We start from the raw sequence: 20,158 nt of genomic DNA on the forward strand, positions 1-20,158 counted from the left end.
CTGGATGATGCAGAGTTGTCAGTGGGACTGTGATGTGAGGTGACTGACTTGAGCCTGCCCCTTAGGTGTTTACCATGTTGCATTAGACTCTCAGATTCAGACCTGGTACAGTAAGCCTTCCATACCTGCCGGTTGTGCATCAGTGGGTTCAGCCAACTGTAGATCAAAAATATTCAGGGGAAAAAAATTCCAAACAACTTCCAAAAAGCAAAACTTGAATTTTCTGTACACTAGCAACTGTTAACATAACAATTATATTGTATTACAAGTAATCTGGAGATGATTTAAAATATAGGGGAGGACATCATGCATATGTTATGTGCAAATACTACATTATGTGCAAATACTACACCATTTTCTGTAAGTATCCGAGGATTTTGATATCCTGGAGGGTTCAGGAGCCAGTCCTCTTAGGATGCTGAGGGACAGCTGTATCTTCCGGCACTGTAAGTCAGCTTACAGCCCAGCGTTAGGGAATCACCACCAACCCTCCCAGCCCAGCCACCAGGGGGCGTGGTTCTCGAGGGTCACTGGCCTTCCTTGCCCTCCCTATTCCACAGCGAGAAATCCATGTGAGAGGGAAAACTATCGTCAACTCCGGATTGTGTTTCACAACAATTGAGAATGCTCTTGGTTTTATTATTAAGTGATGTGAGCCTGTGACTGCTTAGTTATTGTTTGGTTTGTTTCTTTTAACTTCTCAACATTCATTATTTTCTTCCCGGAGCTTTCTGCACCAACTGATTTGCTCCACGCACCAGGTCGCCTGACTGGGAGCTGCAGAGCCGCATTTAGGTCAGGGTTCTCGCATGCTGCTGACTTTATCTCATTTACAGTATCACATTTCTGTTGCCATACACTGTGTGATCTGGGCTTCCCCACCACTTTTTAACAATTAGTAATTGAGCAGGAAGTGTGTTTTTATTACAGTGGCCTTTTGATTTTGATTTTACAATCGTGTAGTGTTTAGGAGAGAGCAGAGGTGGGGAAGTGGCCCTCTGAAACACATTTTTGACAGAGAGAAGTCTGTTGTTTCAGCCACTTGGCTATCTGTCAGCAGTTCTCAGACTTCCCCCTTGTGTTGGTTGCCTGGCAACCTGGGGCTGGAGCAATCAAACCGTGGCCAGTGCTTTTCCAAGCCCAGACTGGGAGATGATTTATTGGTGGAACAGTAAGAACAGTAAACCCAAGCCTCAGAAATGGATCTTTTTTTTTTTTCTTTCTTCTTTTTTAAACCAGGGGTTTATACAAACCACATCAAGAAAAAATATAAAAGAAAAATATATCAATTGAAAGGTTTAGTTGTAAACATTTTTAAGCATAAAATTAAGGCCTATAGTGAACTTGTCATTCTGTGTCAACATGTGTATAGGATGATATTTAGTTGCACTATTACCCTTTGCTTTCTTTTATTGTACTGCAACACCAAACATTTTACAAGTTAATGCTTTGTGGGGGTGGGGCGGGGGGCATAAATTAGGATATTTGGGAGAAACCCAGCCCAGGCAATGTTCGTGGCCTGCCAGGGGTCATCTGTGAAGCCTTGATAGAATCAGGCTTGGAACCAGAGCCCACCTTGCCTGTTGCCTGGGTCTGTATTGTCTGTATTCTCATTTAATGCAATGAGCATAAAATGTGGATTGCTCTGCTCCTTAATTTTTCAACATTAGCCGAAAACTCCCAAGACCCTGCATCAATGTCTGCTGTGTTAGTGGGTCCTTAGATATGTCCTCCTCTTCCTAGGTGTGGAAGTGATCCACACCAGGGAAAACTGATGGTGTAGGACATGTCAGTTCTGAACTTCAGGGGCTTCCTGCTTTCTGCTTCTGCCTTCTTTGCCCCTTCCCCCTTATTTCTAACTTTGTAGCTTTGAAAATTATGTTGATTAATGTTTGCTATAGAAGTGAGTTTTAGAGCTCTTTTTGACAGTTCTCCTTCATAAAGTCTCAAATACTTTCCAGTATTGCAAGTGAATGGAGAAGAAAATGGCAACCCACTCCAGTATTCTTGCCTGGAGAATCCCAGGGGCAGAGGAGCCTGGTGGGCTGCCGTCTGTGGGGTCGCACAGAGTCGGACACGACTGAAGGCGACTTAGCAGCAGCAGCATTGCAAGTGAAGAATATGGGGGGAGGGGCAGACTGCATCGGGGAGGGGACAGAAGAGCCTCAGCCTAATTTAGCAGGCTAAGCATTTCCTAAGCATTTCTTTTTGTAAGACTTTAAGGAAGCTTTGGAATTCAAACCTTACTCTGCTTACAGCCCAATGTATCCAACTGTGTATGTAAATGCACTATTTGTGTGTTTGTGTTCCTTGTAAATGGGGCTTCCCGGGTGGCGCAGTGTTAAAGAATCTGCCTGCTAATGCAGGAGACCGGAGACCTGGGTTTGATCCCTGGGTCAGGAAGATCCCCTGGAGTAGGAAATGGCTACCCACTCCAGTATTCTTGTTTGGGAAATCCTATGGACAGAGGAGCCTGGCAGGCTACAGTCCATGGGGTTGCAAAGAGTCAGATGCAACTAAGTGCACACATGGGCACAGGCACACACACACACACACATTCCTTGTAAATACACGGATTAAATCTGTGTGTGTAATTTATACACAGCTGTGTTCACACTCCCTTAACAGCAGTATTTGCAGCGAGAGTGAGGTAGCATGGCAGCACTGTTCTTCCAAACAAAACCCAACGGAGCAGCCCTGGTGTGGGACCCTCTCTTGATGGCCTGTCTTGTGACAGGCGACCCTCATGGGATGGTGTGGGACCAGAAGGTGCCTGTCCTAGACTGGTAGACTGGGATCTGCCTGTTGAGGAGTTTTGCCGTTTGTGATTGAAATACACTTCCTTTCCTCCTCCACCCCTTGTATTTCCTAAAGGATACTTGATTTTCCTCCTGATTTGGAGAGCATTTAAAGTGACCGAAGTTAAATACGGAATCCCAGCCCTTGTCATGTTTCAGAGAAAGGGAGACAGAGTCCAGGAGCTGCCTCCATGCCCCTGGGACCAGATAGGGCCTCAGTTTCCTCCATGTGGGAGCTGGGCAGGGGTGTGTTGTTACAGCTTCTGGATTTGATTGAGTCCTTCTGGAAGACAGGTTTCACCAAATTTGAGATAAGAGTCCTGTACTCTTTCACTTCATTTAGGACTATATGATATCATCGACCATAATCCTAACAATATATTTAGTTTACCTCCCTAGTAGAAAACTGTTAGTGCTTTAGGCGCTTTAATGTTTTATCAAAAGGGAGCAGAGATCATTGGAGGCTCAGACTGTGGGTGACCATTGATTACTTGAAATGTGCTAGTCCGAGCTGGTGTTAAACAGACACTGTTAGTGTAAAACACACACTAAATTTCACAGACCAAGTAAGAAAAAGAGACTGTAAAATATTCCATCAGTCATTTGTATATTGATTACACATTGAAATGATAATGTTTTGGATATATTGTGTTAAAATGTATTATTTTACATGTTTCTTTCTTTTTTGTAAACATGTTTCTTTTTGAAATATGGCTATTAGAAAGTGACAGTTAGAAAGCGGCTTACGTGTGGCTCGCATTCAGTTTTTATTGTGCAGCTATTGATCTAAATGCCTTTCATTATGATTTTTGCAAAAGGCTCTACTTCTTTGTTCTCCTGTAACTTGTAGACAGGCCACATTCCTTTCTTCAGTTGAATTGTCTTTCCTGCTGTGCTGAGATCTACTTTGTTAAAGAAGGTGAACTTTTTAGTGACTTATTATTTTTGAGCCCCCTGACAAGGACATTTATGTGGGCATTACAGTGATGCGGTAGAGAGAGAAGGAGTCGCTAATGCCCCTTTGGGTTTGTTCTTAGTGTTGGGTTATTTTTAATATGGGTGTAGTTGGGCAGCCATAATTGGTGAGAGGTACTTAGCTGGCAGTATTTCTACATCTGTTAATGCTGCTGCTTAACTAGCCAGTTCTCATTTGACTTGAAAGTGCATTGAAACGTGCTGCTGTGATATTCACCCTGTGGCGATGCTTTGTTAGACCCTCAGTAATAAAAGGACTTCAGCTACTCAGCGTTATCATTGAGACTCAGAGGGTCACGTAGGCAGAGAGCAGGATGGCTCAGTGGCCTTGGCTCATGGGCACAGTAGCTGTGTAAACCAAACATGAGGTTCTTTTCCTGTTGGGCATGTGGTCTTTGAATGAAAAATGGAGTGACCTTTTTTTTTTGTAATAGCTTTATTGAGATATAATTCACATACCTTACAATTCACTCATTTAAAATGGACAACTCTGTGGTTTCTAACATATTCACAGAGTTGTGCATCCATCACCAGAATCAAATTTAGAACATTTTCAGCAGCTCTGAAGGAAACTTCGTAGTTTTAGAAATCACTTCCCAGTCCTCCCATGACTCTACCTCTTAGCAACCACTAATCTCCTTTCTGTCTTTATGTTTGCCCATTCTGCATGTCTTATTTAAATAGAATCATATGTTTGATTTTTTTTCACTTAGCCTGATGTTTTCAAGGTTCATCCATGTTGTAGTATGTATCACCATTTCATTCCTTTCTAAGGCCAGCTAATGTTCTATTGTTTGAATATTGTTGTCATTGTTTAGTCACTAAGTCATGTCCAACTCTTTTGCCAACCCATGGACTGTAGCCTTCCAGGCTGTTCTGTCCATGGGATTTCCCAGCTGAGAATACTGGAATGGGTTGCCATTCCCTTCTCTAAGGAGTGACTTTTTTTTTTTTTTTTTACGTTTGTGATCAGCTTGGAAGTTTTTGAGCAGAGGTGTGTTGAAAAGGAGATTGTGGGCTTGACATTGTGGGCTTCACTCTGGGTGCTGAACCAGCATCACAGAATGGGATGGTGTGGTTATCTCTAGTGAGACTTGTACATTTAAATGGACAGGAAAGTTGGTGTCAAATCATTCTGTAAGTAGTAATTAGAGTCAGAAACTTAGCAGTGAGCACAGGTCAGAAGTCAAGCTGGAGAGCAAATGGCTGGAAAGTAAACAGCCTTGGAAGAAGGCCCAGCCAGGTCACCTCCCGGTTTCATTTGTTTAGTCATTCAGCCAGTGATAGTGGTCACCTGCTCTGGGTGTCACGGGGTGTTCAGGGTGCTGGGGATTCCCTCGTGTACTCAGTAGCCTACATAGCTTATCATGTCATGTCCTATGGCATTGTGAGCTAGGTGTTAACATAGCTCAGGTGTTAACATAGAGGAAGCTTATAGGACTGTAGGGCCTGTGGACTGTCTGAGGAAGTCTAAATGGAAGATGGTTAATTTAATTAATAGTTGAGTACCATTGAGGTTAAAGCTTTTAGTGGTTTTTGTAATGGATCTTGTATTGGTTTTCTACTGCTGTATAACAAATTACTCTCAACAATAAAGATCACCCCAACTTAAGACAAGAATGATCATTTATTATCCAGTTTCCAGGTAAGACAGTTGACAATGTATCATGCATTAACAGGGTCTCTTTTTGGAAGAATTTTAGCCACCCTCCTGTCTCTGTGTAGGAGAGAGGCTGCCTGCCTGCCTGCAGCTCCCAGTGATGGAAAACTTGAGGCGTCCACTTCTGAGAATTTATAGACGGATGGTACAAAGCCCCGACAATCATCTTACACACAAGCATACAGAAGCCCGAAAGAGGCCTAGTGACCTAATCAGGGATGTAGCTTTTTAGTGGCAGAGCCATGTACTCCAAGCCAAGGATTTTGGTGGGAAAATTTTTAACATGGATATACAACATTCAGTCTCTGATACTTTTGCTTCAGAGAGCAAGTGTGTCTAGGTATACAGGCTTCCCTGGTGGCTCGGATGGTAAAAAAAAAATCCACCTGCAGTGACGGAGATCTGGGTTCAGTTCCTGGGTTGGGAAGATCCCCTGGAGAATGAAATGGCAGCCCACTCCAGTATTCATGCCTGGGAAATCCCATGGACAGAGGATCCTGTGGGCTAATATGTATAGTTTCCTTCAGAGGTTTTTTTTTGTTTGTTTGTTTGTTTTTTTAAGAAAAGATAGATAATACCCTGTCCATGGGGTTGCAAAGAGTCAGATACAACTTAGTGACTGAACAACAACAAATACCTTTTAATTCCTCTGATACGTAGACATACAAGAAAATGTTTTCTGCAGCTAGATTCCAAGTAATTAATCCTATTTCTAATTCTTATCTCTTTACTTCACCCTTCCTTATTAGCTATGGATTGGGGCAGGATATATACCAAAACTTGAGTTTCTTCATCTGTGGCATGGACTCAGTGACCCTTGTGTTGGAGAGTGTATTGAGGAACTTCAAGGAGGATGTGGTCTGGGAGCCCCCAGTGTCCACGTTGAGACTGTGATGTCCTGAGAGAACAGAAGATGTTACTTGGAATAGAGAGTGTAGGTACTAGTCTGACCTTGGGAAGAATGCCAAGTCTCGAGAGAGAGTTAAGAGTCATCAGTAAAATGTGGTTATTGTTTTAAAGTGTTGTCCTGTTTGCTGTTTTTCAACTATAACTAGTTGAATGGAACTTAACTAGTCATCCTGGAATACTGTGTATAAATTCAAGATGTACTTAGGAAGTAGAGTCAGGAATCAGGAACAACATACAAGAAAGCCTGGGAAGGCCCACCTGGCTGGCTGGCACATCTCCTCTCAGATATGTTGCTTCTGCGGCTGTTTACTGAAAACATCCTGCTTTACTCCGGTCACCCTTTCATTGATGTCTTAAATATTTTAAACCAAAACCCAAATGACACTTTTCAAAACAGTATCAATAGTCTACCTCCAGCCGGAAGTATGTTTTAGGTCTGGGGTGATGGGAATCTGTAACAGACAGGAGTATATGGATAAAAATCAATAGGTTCTTCTCATCTGGTGGTTGGTCAGTGAGAGCCATCGATGGACAGGTAGGGGTCGTGGAATACAGATGTTTTGAAGGCCTTGATTTCTTCCGGGCATGAGTGTTCTTTTTTGTCCCCTTACCTCTCCTTAATATAGGCCCACATGTAGGTACCATCTTCTGTTTTCTTCGGCTGCTCTCTGCCTTCAGGAGAGCAGTGGACGTCCTCTTTTTCCCCGTGCCTGGCTCATGGGCTACACTTTTGTCTCTCTGTTGGGGGGAACTGTGGTTTGCTTACTTGCAGATCTGCCTGCTCTTCAGCCCTCTGAGAAGCACAAGTTATTAACATAAAATTTTATGCAGAAAGCGGGGCAGAGGAGAAGGAGCCATCTTCACAGTGGGATTCATTTTAATACCTACAGTGTTTTCCCAACAGTTACATAAGAGGACTGAGGAGAAGTCGCTGTTCAGAAGTCTTGGTGAGTTCCTGACTGTGATGCACTAGTTAAAATTCAGCAGCAGGAGTTAATTTTGAAAGCTCTCAGCCAGGGGTTAATTCCAAGGAGTTGTCTTTTACCATTTCTGTAGCATCACTTCTTTTCTCTGCCACAGACACAGGTCAGGTCCAGCAACTGGGACCAGCTGCGCGGGGAGTTGGATACACACACAGGGGAGATGCGCGTACACCTCATTCTTTGGCTTTATCCCCCCAGTACTCTTCTGCGTGCAATCCTATCCGATATTAAGAAGAATTTTTTGGAGATAGGTAGGGCAAGTATCTTTATGGCCAATTTAAAAGATGAACAAACCAAGACAAGACTAAACTAAGTTTGGAGACTGTAGCCTTTACCTGTGCATTCAGAGATCCATGGGAAACACTTAAAGTCTTGAAATTCAAGTGCAGGCAGCAGGTGCCCTTCGTCTTCCTGACCCGAACCCTCTCTTGGACTCCATTGTCAGGCTTCAGCCCATCCCTGAAGTTTCCAGATGGTTTACTTTTGTCACCCTTGATCCTCCTCCCCTGGTTCAAGGATTTGGTGACAGACATTTTTTCCCCCCATCTGTAAAATGGAGATATTAGGAGCCCTGCTTCGCAAGGCTATTGTGATGCTTAAATGAGTCCCTATAGAGCCCTTCAGACAGTGCCAGCTGTTGGCTGCCATCATTGTTGAATAGGGTGGTATCTCCGTACCCTTCCCACATCCTGACACAGAACAGTGACGCTGCCTGCCCTAGGCCAGCCCTGCGCGTGGGGAGGATAAGCATCTGGACAGCCAGTGAGGCTGTCGTCGCCCGTGGGCACAGGCTTGGGTGGCTCAGACCTGGGGCAGGCTCAGCAGTGATGAGCGGAACTTTTGAACTGGTTCCTTTATCGTAAGAGAGAACATTATTGCATTTTGACCCAATTACGTTTATCCCTGTTAAGTATCTTCCATTTCAAAAGTGGCTGTGCCTAAACAGCCATGTCATAATTTCCTCTCTGGAACAAAGGAGCAGACCAGATCTAGGGCTTCTAAGTTTGAATCTCATGTTCTTTCCATTTGACCAAAAATGAGAAATAGAACTCTCCAGATTCTACTAAAACCCAAATTTACTAAATGCTGTGTTCAGGTAACTCACTTTTTTTAAAAGCCAAGAATTACATGTTCTCTGTCAGGAACTTAAGGGGGCTTCCCCCCTTGGTGGCTCAGTGGTAAAGAATCTGCCTACAATGCAGGAGACATGGTGGGTTTGATCCTTGGGTTGGGAAGGTCCCCTGGAGGTGGGCATGGCAATACACTCCAGTATTCTTGTCTGGAAAATCCCATGAACAGAGGAGCCTGGAGGGCTACAGTCCATCAGGTCATAAAAGAGTTGGACACAACTTAGCAACTAAACAACAACCAGAGCTTATATGTAGTAACTTCTGATGGTGATATGAAATTTCAGCTCAGTAATAGAAAACTGTGGCAATGTGTCTAAAATCTGGAGCGTAAATAATTATGTAATATGATAGAAGTGCTAACGATCATACAATGGCAGTCATATCACAGTGTATAAATGTATCAGATTAACCTGTTATACACCTTTAACAGAATGATACATGTCAAAATATATTTCAGTAAATAATATAAAATCAAAATTGAAACACAGTCACACACTTAGTTGTAAAACAAAGCAAAGAACAAACTCCTTGCCATAAATAAACCTGTATTTATATTTGGATCTCATCTGGCTTTGGGGATTGAGACATAGAAGAGGACTTGTTCTGTGCTCAGAAGGAACACACCAGGTTGACTGGAAACAAACAGCACCAGAGAAACCAGGGCCAGCAGCCCAAGAACCTCGGCTCATGGATCTGTGAATGGCTGGACTGCAAGCCTGTGGCACATAATAAGCAGGGCCGCCTGGCACGTGGGGCGGTGACCCAGCCATAGCGCCTGCCTGTTAAATGAACAGTCTTCGTTCTCCTTCAGCTTTGACATCTTAGCACTCCAGCAGGGACAGAACAGCTAATAGAGAGGGACGTAACTCATGAGGCCAGTTGACGAGACCTTGAATTTAAGCACTGGAAATGTGGAATTTCAGCTCAACTGCTAGAATGCTGTTAAGCAGACTGTGTCTGTTAACTTTCCTTTAGAAGCCTCTAGCACCTATAAGTCAATCACGTTAATTATGAAATTCAAATCTCAAAAGCTTCGAGGTCTTTATTTGCAGAGACATAAGTTAATAGAGGGAAGGAGACTGCAGCATCAGTAGCCTGTTTAACATACTGACCTATTCTAATCATTGACTGCTCTGAGTGGGTTGGCTTTGTTTCGATTTTAAAGGCTACTCCACATTTCTGGTAAACCACAAGGTAAAGGCTGGTCTCTGAGAAGCAGATGTTTTGTCAGTTCTGAGGCCTTGTGGCTTTCCATAGAGAAGTAACAGTAGAGGCCGCATGAAGCTTTTACTTCCTTTTTTTTAAAACAGTGGGGCCAATGGTGCTTTGCACTTGATAGCGTAGTGCTTGATACACACTGACAGCAGTGGTCTGTTTCTACCACCGGATGTCAGATCCGTGTTTCTGGAAGTAGTTAGTTTGAAATGTCTATAAGACAAGTGTTCCCCATGGGCTTGGACCATAGATTTAGCCTTAGAAATAGTGGTGAGAATCTTGGATGGTATTTAGAGTCAAAGGAACAGTGGAAATCGTGTTGGGAGGGAGTTTGGAGAACAGGAACCCTGAAACAAAGCCTTGGGAAGACTCAGATTTCTAGAGATTGAGTAGGTTATGGTTAAGGTGAAATGAGGAAAAAGAGCAGAGTTTGGTGTCATGGAGCCAATAAGATCAAAACTCTGTTACCAAAGCTCAAAACGGACCATTTGGCACTGAACAATCTGGTTCCACCATGACCACCCTAGCCCAGGCCCCGTGTCATCTCATGGTTTCATTGTGTATTAAACACTTGGGAGTTCCACCCGCCTAATGCTCTAGGGAGACAGAGTGGTATAAGATTCCATTCCTGTCTTTTCAGAGCTTATAGACTATGAGTATACAAGCCCTTAGACCAATAAACACCAAGTGAATCAGGGGGATAGTCGGGGAAGTCTCATTGTGGAGTGGGAGGGGTTTGAGCTTAAGTTGGAGGTGAACTGGAGTAGGCTGTGGAGAGAAGTGTTAAAGGTACCGCAGAGTCAGAGCTTAGCCCAGGATGGTGGCGGTGTTGGCCAGGTGGCATTAGTGGATGTCTGTGTGGTACGGTAGGTTTGGGCGGGGTCCTGATGCACCTGCATTTGAGAATGCAGGTCTAAGGGGTTAAATACCACCCCCACCCCACCCCGGAAGAGGTCCAAGAGCTAGTTTTAGTGCACAAGGGCACGATGGTACAGGACTCATGATGGAATCTGTGGTTTTGACAGTTCCTTGGCAGAGCCTTGTAAGTGGCCTGATGGGAGAGATAGATTCATAGACTGGCGGGTAGGAAAGAAGAGGAAGAGTCTGGCCTGGGACTGGTGCTTGGATGGGTGGGAAAGGAGGGCACGGAAGACCTTTCTTTGGAAGAACAGCGAGGACTGGATTTGATTTGGGGGAAAACAGGAAGGGCAGAGTTACAGATGACGGTGCCATGACTGAAAATGGATTCTCTGTAGACCCTTATTAGCCCTCTTTACCGAGACTGTGGCAGTGACGCGGGGCATGGATTTCAGAGCCTGGGTTTGGAATTCTGCCTTTACCGCAGAATTGGGTGACCTTGGTCTGCCTGCTTAACTGACGGTGCCTCAGCTTCCTTGTTGGTAAAATGGAGATGATAACAGTACTTCCTTGTAGGGTATGAGGACTCTGAGGCTCTGGGCACACAGTAGGTATTTAATAGCTATGTTCAGAGGATTATAACAAGTAGAAGACTAAGGGTCTGACCTCAAGTTTGTGGAAGCTCCTTCCCTGCTCTTCCAGATTCAGCCTTTCTCAGGTGCTTCTCTTCACTTCTTCTCCCAGTGAATCTGTTGTGTGTCCTCTGGCATCAGGCCCTCCTTTGGATTGCATGACCCTGCTCTTCTACCACCTGACTCATGCCAGACCCCACCTCAGCTTTCTGTAGACTCTGTTACCACTTCCCACCCTGCCCCTGTCTTTTCTGGAGGCCCTTCTCACCCTTCCACACCTGCAAATGCTCTGCTTTTTGAGATCTGACCTCGGTGACCGTGACAGTCTGTCCCTCCTCTCGGCTTCCTTGCAGCACTAGTGAGCTGCCATTCACTGCTTCATGCTTGGCTTCCCCGAGACTCAGATCATTCTCTAATCTAATAACCTCGCACACATTTATCTTACCTGCTAAAAATGAATTCATTTGAATAAAGGTCCATGACTGCCTGTTTGTTGTTATTTAAAAATTTCCTCCCAGTGTTAGGTGCTCACTAAATACTCAACTCCTAACAGTAGATTAAGAAGTGTTCATTCCGAAGGCTGAGGTTGAGTTCAGGTTATCCCCAGCTCACACTGGGTTCCCTCACCAGCCTCTCCAACTGCATCGCAGCCAGCCTGTCCCTCAGGCACGTCACAGGCCCACCCCACCCCTGGTGCAGTTGCTGTCTAGTCTTTTCATGGAACAGTCATGCCGGCACTTCTCTGCTGGCCTCACTGTGAGGACCATAACTCTTCAGCCTGGCCTAGAAGGCTCTGCAGCCTGGCCCTCTCCTGCCTCTTCGGTCTTATCTGTGGCACTGCACTTTGCACACCCTGTCCTCCTTGCAGTTCCCAGAATGTTCCCTGTGCCCTGCTGGCAGTCCACTGGAGCCCACCGGCCAGGCTCCTGCTTTTCCTGTCACTTCCTCTAAAACACCCACTGAGTGAGTGCTTCCTCTTCCTGGCCCCACCTCCAGCCCTTTGTTCCTCTGAGGCTTCTCTTTGGGGCCCAGAGATTGATGTGTTTACCTGTTTGCCAGCCTGGCTCCTTGAGGGCAGGCGGTCTCATTCCTCTCCAGATCCCAAAGGAGATCCTCTGCACTTAGCCCAGGAGGCGTGCTGAGCATGCGGATGACACTTTTTTCAAGTAACAAGGGTCACTCTTCTTCAGACTAGAAAAGAGCTGGCTTCTTTCTTGTGCCTTGACAGATTGTTCCTTTTGAACTATACGAATTATGTTGAAAACTGACAGTGATGAGTCATATCTTAGAAAGGGGTGAAATCTGAAAATGCAGAGCCTCCAGGAATGGAGTAGGAGGTTGCAGATCGGTCTTGCAGGCCAACTCTGGCTCTTCGCTGAATTTGCCCGGCTGGTCTCCACCGCGGGGAGTGGGAGGGACGCTCCTCCCGGTGGGCAGGTGATTTATTGGCTGGGAAGCTTCCGCGGTGACTTAGTTGTGAAACGGCGCCCTGCGAGGTGCCGGCTAACGCCTGGGCCGGAGGGACGGCGGGAGTCCTCGGGGCCAGCCCCCAGCTTCGCAGCCCGGGGGGCGACGGGCGTGCGCCGCTGCCTCGGCCCGCCCGGGGGAAGCCCAAGGACTGAGCGGCCCGGGAGGGGCCCCGAGCGCCCTCTCTTCTTGCCCGCCGTGGCGGGGAGGAAGTTTCCGTGCTCCGCCGCCTGGGTCGGATCCCGCTGTTTGGAAGGAGGAAACCGAGGTACGGCGCCGGGACCCCGCGCGGAGCCTCGGGGCGGGGGCCAGAGCCGGGCCGGCGGGCGGCGCGGCGATCCAGGCCGCCTTTTGCAGCCGCCCGCGGCCGCGCCGGGCTCTGCGCGCCGCTCCGGCCTCCTCCCCCGGCGGCGGCGGCGGCCTCAGCCCCGCGCCCCCCGCGCCCCGCGCCGCGCGGCCCCGCCGCGGTCACACGCCGAGCCGCCCGGCCGCCTCCGCCCTGCGCTTTGTGGAGCACGAGCCGAGTGACAGGCGCGGCCTCTCGCCGCCGGGACCCGGAGCTCGGCCCGCCGCGGCCCGGGTACCTGTGGCTGCCGGCGTCGGCGCGCGGGACCCGGCTTCGCGCCCGAGGTGGGGGCCGGGGAGCCTGCAGGGCCCGGCTGCGGCGGGGAGGGGCTGCCCGGGAGGACTGGGGCAAAGTGAAAGTCCCGGACAGCTGAGGAAACGGGGGGCGGAGGGCGGGGGGTTCTGGTGGCTCGGTTTCTAGTACCCAAGACGGCGGGGCAGGTCGGCGGGGTCCGGGCCCCGGTGGTCTTCGCCGCGCTGGTGAATTTCTGGGATTAACGAAAGGCCTTTTAACCCTCTAGGGTGCCCTTCTGAAGGAAAGTCTCCAGATTTGGTTGTGTTTCCCTGTTTTGCTCGACACTCTGGGAAGCCTCGTTCTCAGATGGAGACCACTTGTGCTGCTTGATTAAGAAACCCGGAGCGTATTTATACCTCCGTTGTTTATACCTCCGCGAACCGCTGCGGAGGCTGGAGGCACTCAGGGCACAGATCGCCTGTGGCCTCAGACACAGGATGTCCTCCTAGACCTGTCTGGTGTGCGGGACCGGGGACCGGATGGAGGCCGTCGGGGGCCTGCGGGGCGGGGGTCCCAGCTGTGCTGCCGAAATGTTCCCCCAGCGGAGTCAATATTCCCGCTCAGACTTTGCGGTGGTTGTTCTGCTGATTGCAGATTGCTTTGCTTTGCTGACATCCTGTTTTGTTTTTGGTTTTTACATCCCATTTGTTGTTTCTTTTTTATCACAGAAACGCTTCGTTAAGGGGCTTAGGCAGTACGGCAAGAACTTCTTCAGAATTAGAAAGGAGCTGCTTCCCAATAAGGAAACAGTGAGTACAATTGGACTTTATGTAACTTGATTTTTTCCCTCTTCGCTCTTGCTGCTTCTCCGCACTTGATCTTATGAAATGGTTTCCTTTAACCCTGTGTTGTGTCCGGACTCAGGCGGGTCTCTAGGATCCTATTCATTTTACTTCACTTTCGATTTTCGCTTAAGATTCTACATAGTAAAGTGACAGATTATGCTTACCCTCACCCCACCCCCAAGAAAGTGGGTTTCGGAACCGAAGAATCTCTGGCATCAGAGGGTTAGTGGGGGGAGGGGAGCCTCTGGTGTTGGGAAGTTAACATCTAATTTTAAATACAGTGGCTGAAATAGAAGATACCGTTTATCACGAGTTTGGATTTGGTTATTATCAAAAGTCATCAACAAATAATAGAGCTGAGAGGTTTGTAGCTCAGTATACTTTAAATTCTCTTGGCACTTTTATTTAGTTAAGGTTGCTGTGTTTTAAAGAGTAGCTTTAATTTTCCAGTCCTAAAAGTTTGTACTTTTTTTTTTTTAAGTGTGTACTTTTTATTGGAGAGATATCAAGGGTCCTATAAATTGCTTGAAATGAGGCTTAAAAAATTCCTTTAATACTAAACAAAGCTGAGAGTCAGATCTAATGACGGCTCTTGCTAAATTGGGGGGGAAGCGGGTTTGCTGAGAAATCTTGGGAGTGAGGTTACTTGAAGAGAATGCCACTCCAATTAAAATAAATAAATAAATTTTAAAATTAAAAAAAGAAGGCCAGTAGGAGATTCATTCAGTCTTACCTGACTGTACCTGTAATTTCCTACAGGTGGTATTGGAGGAGAGTGGGGTAGCCCTTGGCTAGGCCAAGGAGTAGGGGATACAGGAAGTGGAGTAGGACCAGCCTCATTACAGTGTCTGTGGGCTCTAGGAGTGACTTCAGGACCTGGGGATGGGAGGTGAATATTTAGGTTTTGAGCGGCTGCTTTCCCCAAACCCTCCATCCCCACCAGCTGCTTTTGGGAGTGGAAGGAAGAGACTGTTCTGGGAGCAACATCCATGCCAAAAGCTGGGGGGCAGTTTGGATTTTGGTTTCCTAGTTGGGTATTGTTTATTGATTTCCTCTTATTCAATTTTCATTCTTTTCAGGTTTTTTTTTAAAAACAAAATGTTTCTGGACATGTTTTCTGTGCAACACCTTATAAACAGAGCTCATAATAGGGAAGAAGGTTCTGAGATTTCAAGTATAGCCTCATGTATATACATTTGTGATTTGCATTCATCAATCATAATTAGATGAAACTTTCAATATTTATTATACATCTGAATATGCTGAGATAGGTCATTTTGAGGATAGTGGAAAAAAAGCTGTTTATGGACAATAAAATACAGGATGAATCTATATAATGAACTTATTTTACTTTTTCCAGAACAGATTGGAAAAAGGTATTTAATGTGGAGCTGTGAATGAAATACTTATATGTTTTCTGAGGATTTCAGTTATTTGAAGTAAAAACTAAAAAGACTTTACCCAAGTACAGGAATTTTGGTTTGGCCAGATTGTAATGAAAATGAGAGAGATCATTGAGGAGATAGGTCTGATCTGATGTGAAGGCCCAGATTATGACCTCTCAGCCTGAGTTTTCTCTCCTTGTGCTCTGCGAAAAAAGTTTCAAACCATGAAAAATTTGATATGTTATTCCTTGACAATTATTTTATTTCTCTCTTAGAAAATAAACTTAATAGTAAGATTAGGCAGTGAATCTAAAATCTAATGTCTAACATTTGGAAATGCCAAACAGTTTGCATTTTATCTCCCTTGAGGAAAGGGAGCTGAATGACCTTTAACCTAGGGTAGGGTCTTCTGATCTGTGTTTCCTCTTGCTTTTGGTTGGCCCTTCTTACTGGTGATTTCTGACTCAAGAGTTCTGAGAACAGCCACCTTCTGAGCAGGCTTTCTGGTCTTCTCCAGGTGCCTCTTTCGTGAGACCCTCCCATCACTTCTCTGCCACCCCTGTTTCCCAGCCATGTGGCTCCTCACCTCCCACCTTCTCTGGCACCCAGCAGTCTTCCTGTTTCCAGCCTTTTCCTCTGGGCACCATCATGGGAGAGTCATTTGCAGCACTGGAGAATGGATTAGGGCTCACATTGGCAAACCGTTCTAGTGTTCTGCTGGCTTTTGCATGCAATTAGAGGTTGGTAGTAGGATAAATGTAAGTATTCCAGTCAGCTGCAAGAGTCACTCATCTTGTATTTTCCTTAGTTATCAACATGGCCACACTAGTCAGCTAATCATTCACAACACATAGGGAGGGGAGGGCAAAGGTTAGCTTTTCATTTTTGCTGCAGTAGAAGAGAAAATGTTGAGGTACATGTTCTTGGTTCAAAACTAGCTAGGTAGAAATCTTCATATGGTCATGCCTTTTAAAAAAATATGTGTGTGTGTGTAGCAAATCTTGCTAATCTAGATACTTTCCATATTCTGTTCTATTTACCAGAATTATTAACTCATTTCTTTGCTATTCTCAACTGACTGGAAACTTCAGAAGGGTGTCAGCATCCAAAAGAACATGCCTGATTGGGCATGGGCTCAGGGTCAGCAGACCTGTGTTCTATTCTTGGCCTTACTGGTAACTATAGTACTTGATGATCTCTTTTAACTGAGCAGTCTGCTTTGAGTTGTTCATTGGGAGGTTCAAATCCTGTGAGGTCAAATCCTGACCAGGCCTGGGAAATTATTTTTTCTAAAATGGTGTGTCTTTGCATGAGAATTTTATAGGCATTCTATTCTCTATAAAATGTTTGCACATCTTTGGCTTTTGCTGTGCCAGAGACCAAAGTCATCTGCCACTTACCTGCCACAGGGCCTTATGCAGATTACTCAGCCTCTCTGTCCTTGATTGTCTGTGTCTGTAAAATGGGCTGATCCTTCTACCCGTAGGATTGTTCTGAGAATTTAAATGAGATAACGTCTATGAAGCGTGCATGAAAACACTTGAAAACAATTGTTCTTCCTGTCTACCCCCAATTAAAGTGGCTAAATGCCATGAGAAGTACAGAATTGTTTTCTGCTTGTAAGTATATTGAACCTATATAAAATGAAGTTACCTGTTTTTCATTCATCTGTGTTACAGAAAAGCGCTTTAATTGAAAACCAGTGTGTGGATGGCACAACCTGGTTTAAAGGGCGTAAGCCCTCCGTCTTGGAGCTTCATTGAGCAGAGTTCCATCCCCGTCAGGCCATTCAGTGCTGTCACGCATTCAGAGCTTGCTGGTGGTCATGACCAGCTTCCCCAGCTCTTTTGGTTTCTGGTGTTGATTACTCAGGAGCTAAATCTGTCTTTTCTCTGAATACTGCTGCCCACTGAAGTGGGAATAGTGGCTGTCATTGTGGAAAACCAACTGTTTATAGAGGCTTAGTTGAGTGGGTGTTACATGTTAACCTCATGGTTCGCAGGAGAATAATTGCAGTAGTTTAGCGTCACAGTCGTGCAAATATCCTGTAGCTTCTTATCTTTCTTCCAGTTCTTGCCTTCTCTAGAACTGTTTGCCTCCCTCAGTGTGCTTATGAGATGTATATAAACAGTAAAATATGGTAAGGAATTTTTGCTGAGCATCTCAGTTTCCCCTTGGCTGTATGCCTCTTCTCTCTCAAGATACTGTTTGGTCTAAACCACATCAGAGTCTAGGGTATGAGTACGTTTGTATAAATCACAGCAAGTGCCCCACGGCTGAACTTCTGAGAAATGGATGGGGAACGAGGCCTCTTGGGTTCTGCTTTAAGCACTGCCGCGTCATCTTTGGATTGATGAATCACATGATATTTGATGCTAAGGTAATGACTGAAGAAACAAGAGACCTAATAGAATTGAATCTTAATTACTAGGAGAGGAATCCATGTTCTATATAATACAAAATAACAGGTGGTCCCAAAATAATTTTTTGTTTGATTTTTACACATTGTAGTTTTCTTCAAAACCATGAGATGATTACTCAGGTGACATATATATCTTCTTTCATGCTGAGCACATCCCTTTGTTTGTTTGAACCCAGGACTTTCTGTGTCTGACACGTGGGTGGTTGTCCCTGGAGTCGTGGCTGGCCTTTGTGTAAACCTCTACCTGCTGTTGGTGTGGACAAGTTCAGCCAGCATTGCATCTAGACAGGGAGAGAGCACTAACTTAGTGACCTGTCTCAGCTGCAGCCAACTTTACTGAGAAGACAGTTTGATCCACCCTGACTTGGTAGAGAGAAGAGGTGACCCTAGAGGATTATTGGCCTCTGGACAGAGAAGGGGAGCAGGTACATGCTCTTGACTGTCTTTCTCATCTTTTGAGTTTTATTTTTGAGTACCTCACCCAACAGAGATAAGTTCATGTTATTTGTCAACCCAGTTACTGGTGCATTAATATTTACTATACCAGAAATTCATTTTCATCCACTTCCCATTTTAAAAGCTAGCTAAACATTCTGTGTAGTTCAATTTTAGAAAATTTTGTATACCACTGAGCATGGTGATGGTGAGGTGTCTGTAAAGAGAAGCAAAGAGCCTGCACTGCAGCAGGAAAGGTGAGCCATTTGCATGGTTGGCAGTTTGTGCTCAGGGCCCTGGTGGAGGTCCAGGCTCCGCAGTGACCATGGGGGCTGGGGGTTTCTGGGAGGCTAATTGGAGGATTTGGTATTTGAACTGAGCTTTGAAGGAAGGATACAGGCCGAGGTTGGGAGGATGGAGGAAAAGCAACTCTCCAGCTGTAGGAAATATCATGAGCAAAGGCATGGAGACAGGAAATTGCAAAACGTGCCCAGCAAGTCCATGAGTGCGGCTGGGGAGAAGGCTGCAAGAGCTGATGCCGTGGCACGTGAGCCAGAATTATGGCTTGGAGGTGGAACTAGGGGGAACTTGAACTTTCCCCAAAGGGTGAAATTTGGGGACCAACCAAAGGATTCTGAGAAAAGAGGTGATCGCATGGGAGCTGAGCATTCTCCAGCAGCAGTACCAAGAAGGTGGAGACCAGAGAGGAAGGTTCTTGTTAATTCAGTCTAGTAGTAGGACAGAAAGTGGGGAGCCAAAAATGGTTTGTAGAAATGGAAGGCTTTTATCTGGACTTTTCTCTACTGAAAACTTAGGTTTTTTTTTTTTTGAAGAGGACTAAAGGACCAGCTGGGTTTGATGCTTTGAACTTTTTTAACCTTGGGTGATAGGATGTAGGGGATTTAACATTTTAGTTTGAGAAATAATATGAAAAATCAACCATGTTTCTCAGCTGCATTTCTGAGAATGAATTTTACTAAGTATGTGCTTAACTTCTGAACGTTAAGTTGTTCCTTTCTTCAGGCAAAGTATCTTTTGCATAGAGCACATTCCATCAGCAAAGAATAACCACTTGTGAGAGAGGGCATTAAGATGGAGTAATTTGGATTCTGTTAATATTAAGAGGTTAAAACTGACTCTCAGCGTTGAGCATGAAGTTTTATTTAACTTCAGGTTGTAACCTTAGATAAACAATTTTCTAGCCTCATTAATGCTTAATCTAATGTTATATAGCAAAGTGTGGACTTCCTGAATCGGTTGATACTGTTGAGGACACAAATGTGTTATAGCTGCATAACATACTTGGTTGTAGGCCAGAGATCTCTGACTGCAAATGCTGTATATACACCCTGCTCTCAGTGTGGTCCTCAAACCGGTGTTATCCGCATCACCTGGAGCTTGTTAAAATTGCAGCCTTGAAGCCTCCAGTCCCTTCCTATTGAAGCAGAATCTGCATTGTAATGAGCTCCCCAGGTGATTCGAATGCAAAGTAAAGTTCAGGAAGCCCTGCTGTTTACAGTGATGAGGCCCTGCAGAATCTCAATCCTATCTGTCAGATTCATTCTTAAAATAATGTTCTTTTCATTCTGTTAAAACTGTAGATTATTTCACTATTAAGTAGAGCTTCATTTTCCTTTTCAAAGGACTGTAGAATATTTCAAAGTATTTGGCAACTTCCTGGGTGGTCCAGGGGCTAAGACTCCAGGCTCCTAGATCTCACTTGCACAACTAAGAGTTCACATGCCACAACTAAAAATCCCGCCTGCCTCACCTAAGACCTGGTGCAGCCAAATAAACGAATTTTAAAAATGAAAAGTATCTGGGCTTATTTTCATTATCAATAATATAATTTCCTGATATAGCT

At 45.3% G+C, this 20,158-nt stretch overlaps 1 protein-coding gene across 6 annotated transcripts in view; it reads left to right on the forward strand.

Moving 5' to 3' along the window:
• RERE (arginine-glutamic acid dipeptide repeats) overlaps positions 1-20,158 on the forward strand; it is a 408,498-nt gene that overhangs the window by 335,167 nt on the left and 53,173 nt on the right. For all 6 annotated transcript variants that reach the window (XM_061160480.1, XM_061160484.1, XM_061160483.1 and 3 more), the window contains one exon: positions 13,936-14,016. In XM_061160480.1, coding sequence (XP_061016463.1) covers positions 13,936-14,016 — 81 coding nt within the window. The remainder of the gene's footprint in view (positions 1-13,935; positions 14,017-20,158) is intronic.

This window comes from Dama dama, chromosome 14 (assembly GCF_033118175.1).
Source record: "Dama dama isolate Ldn47 chromosome 14, ASM3311817v1, whole genome shotgun sequence".
In the NCBI taxonomy this organism is placed as follows: Eukaryota; Metazoa; Chordata; class Mammalia; order Artiodactyla; family Cervidae; genus Dama; species Dama dama.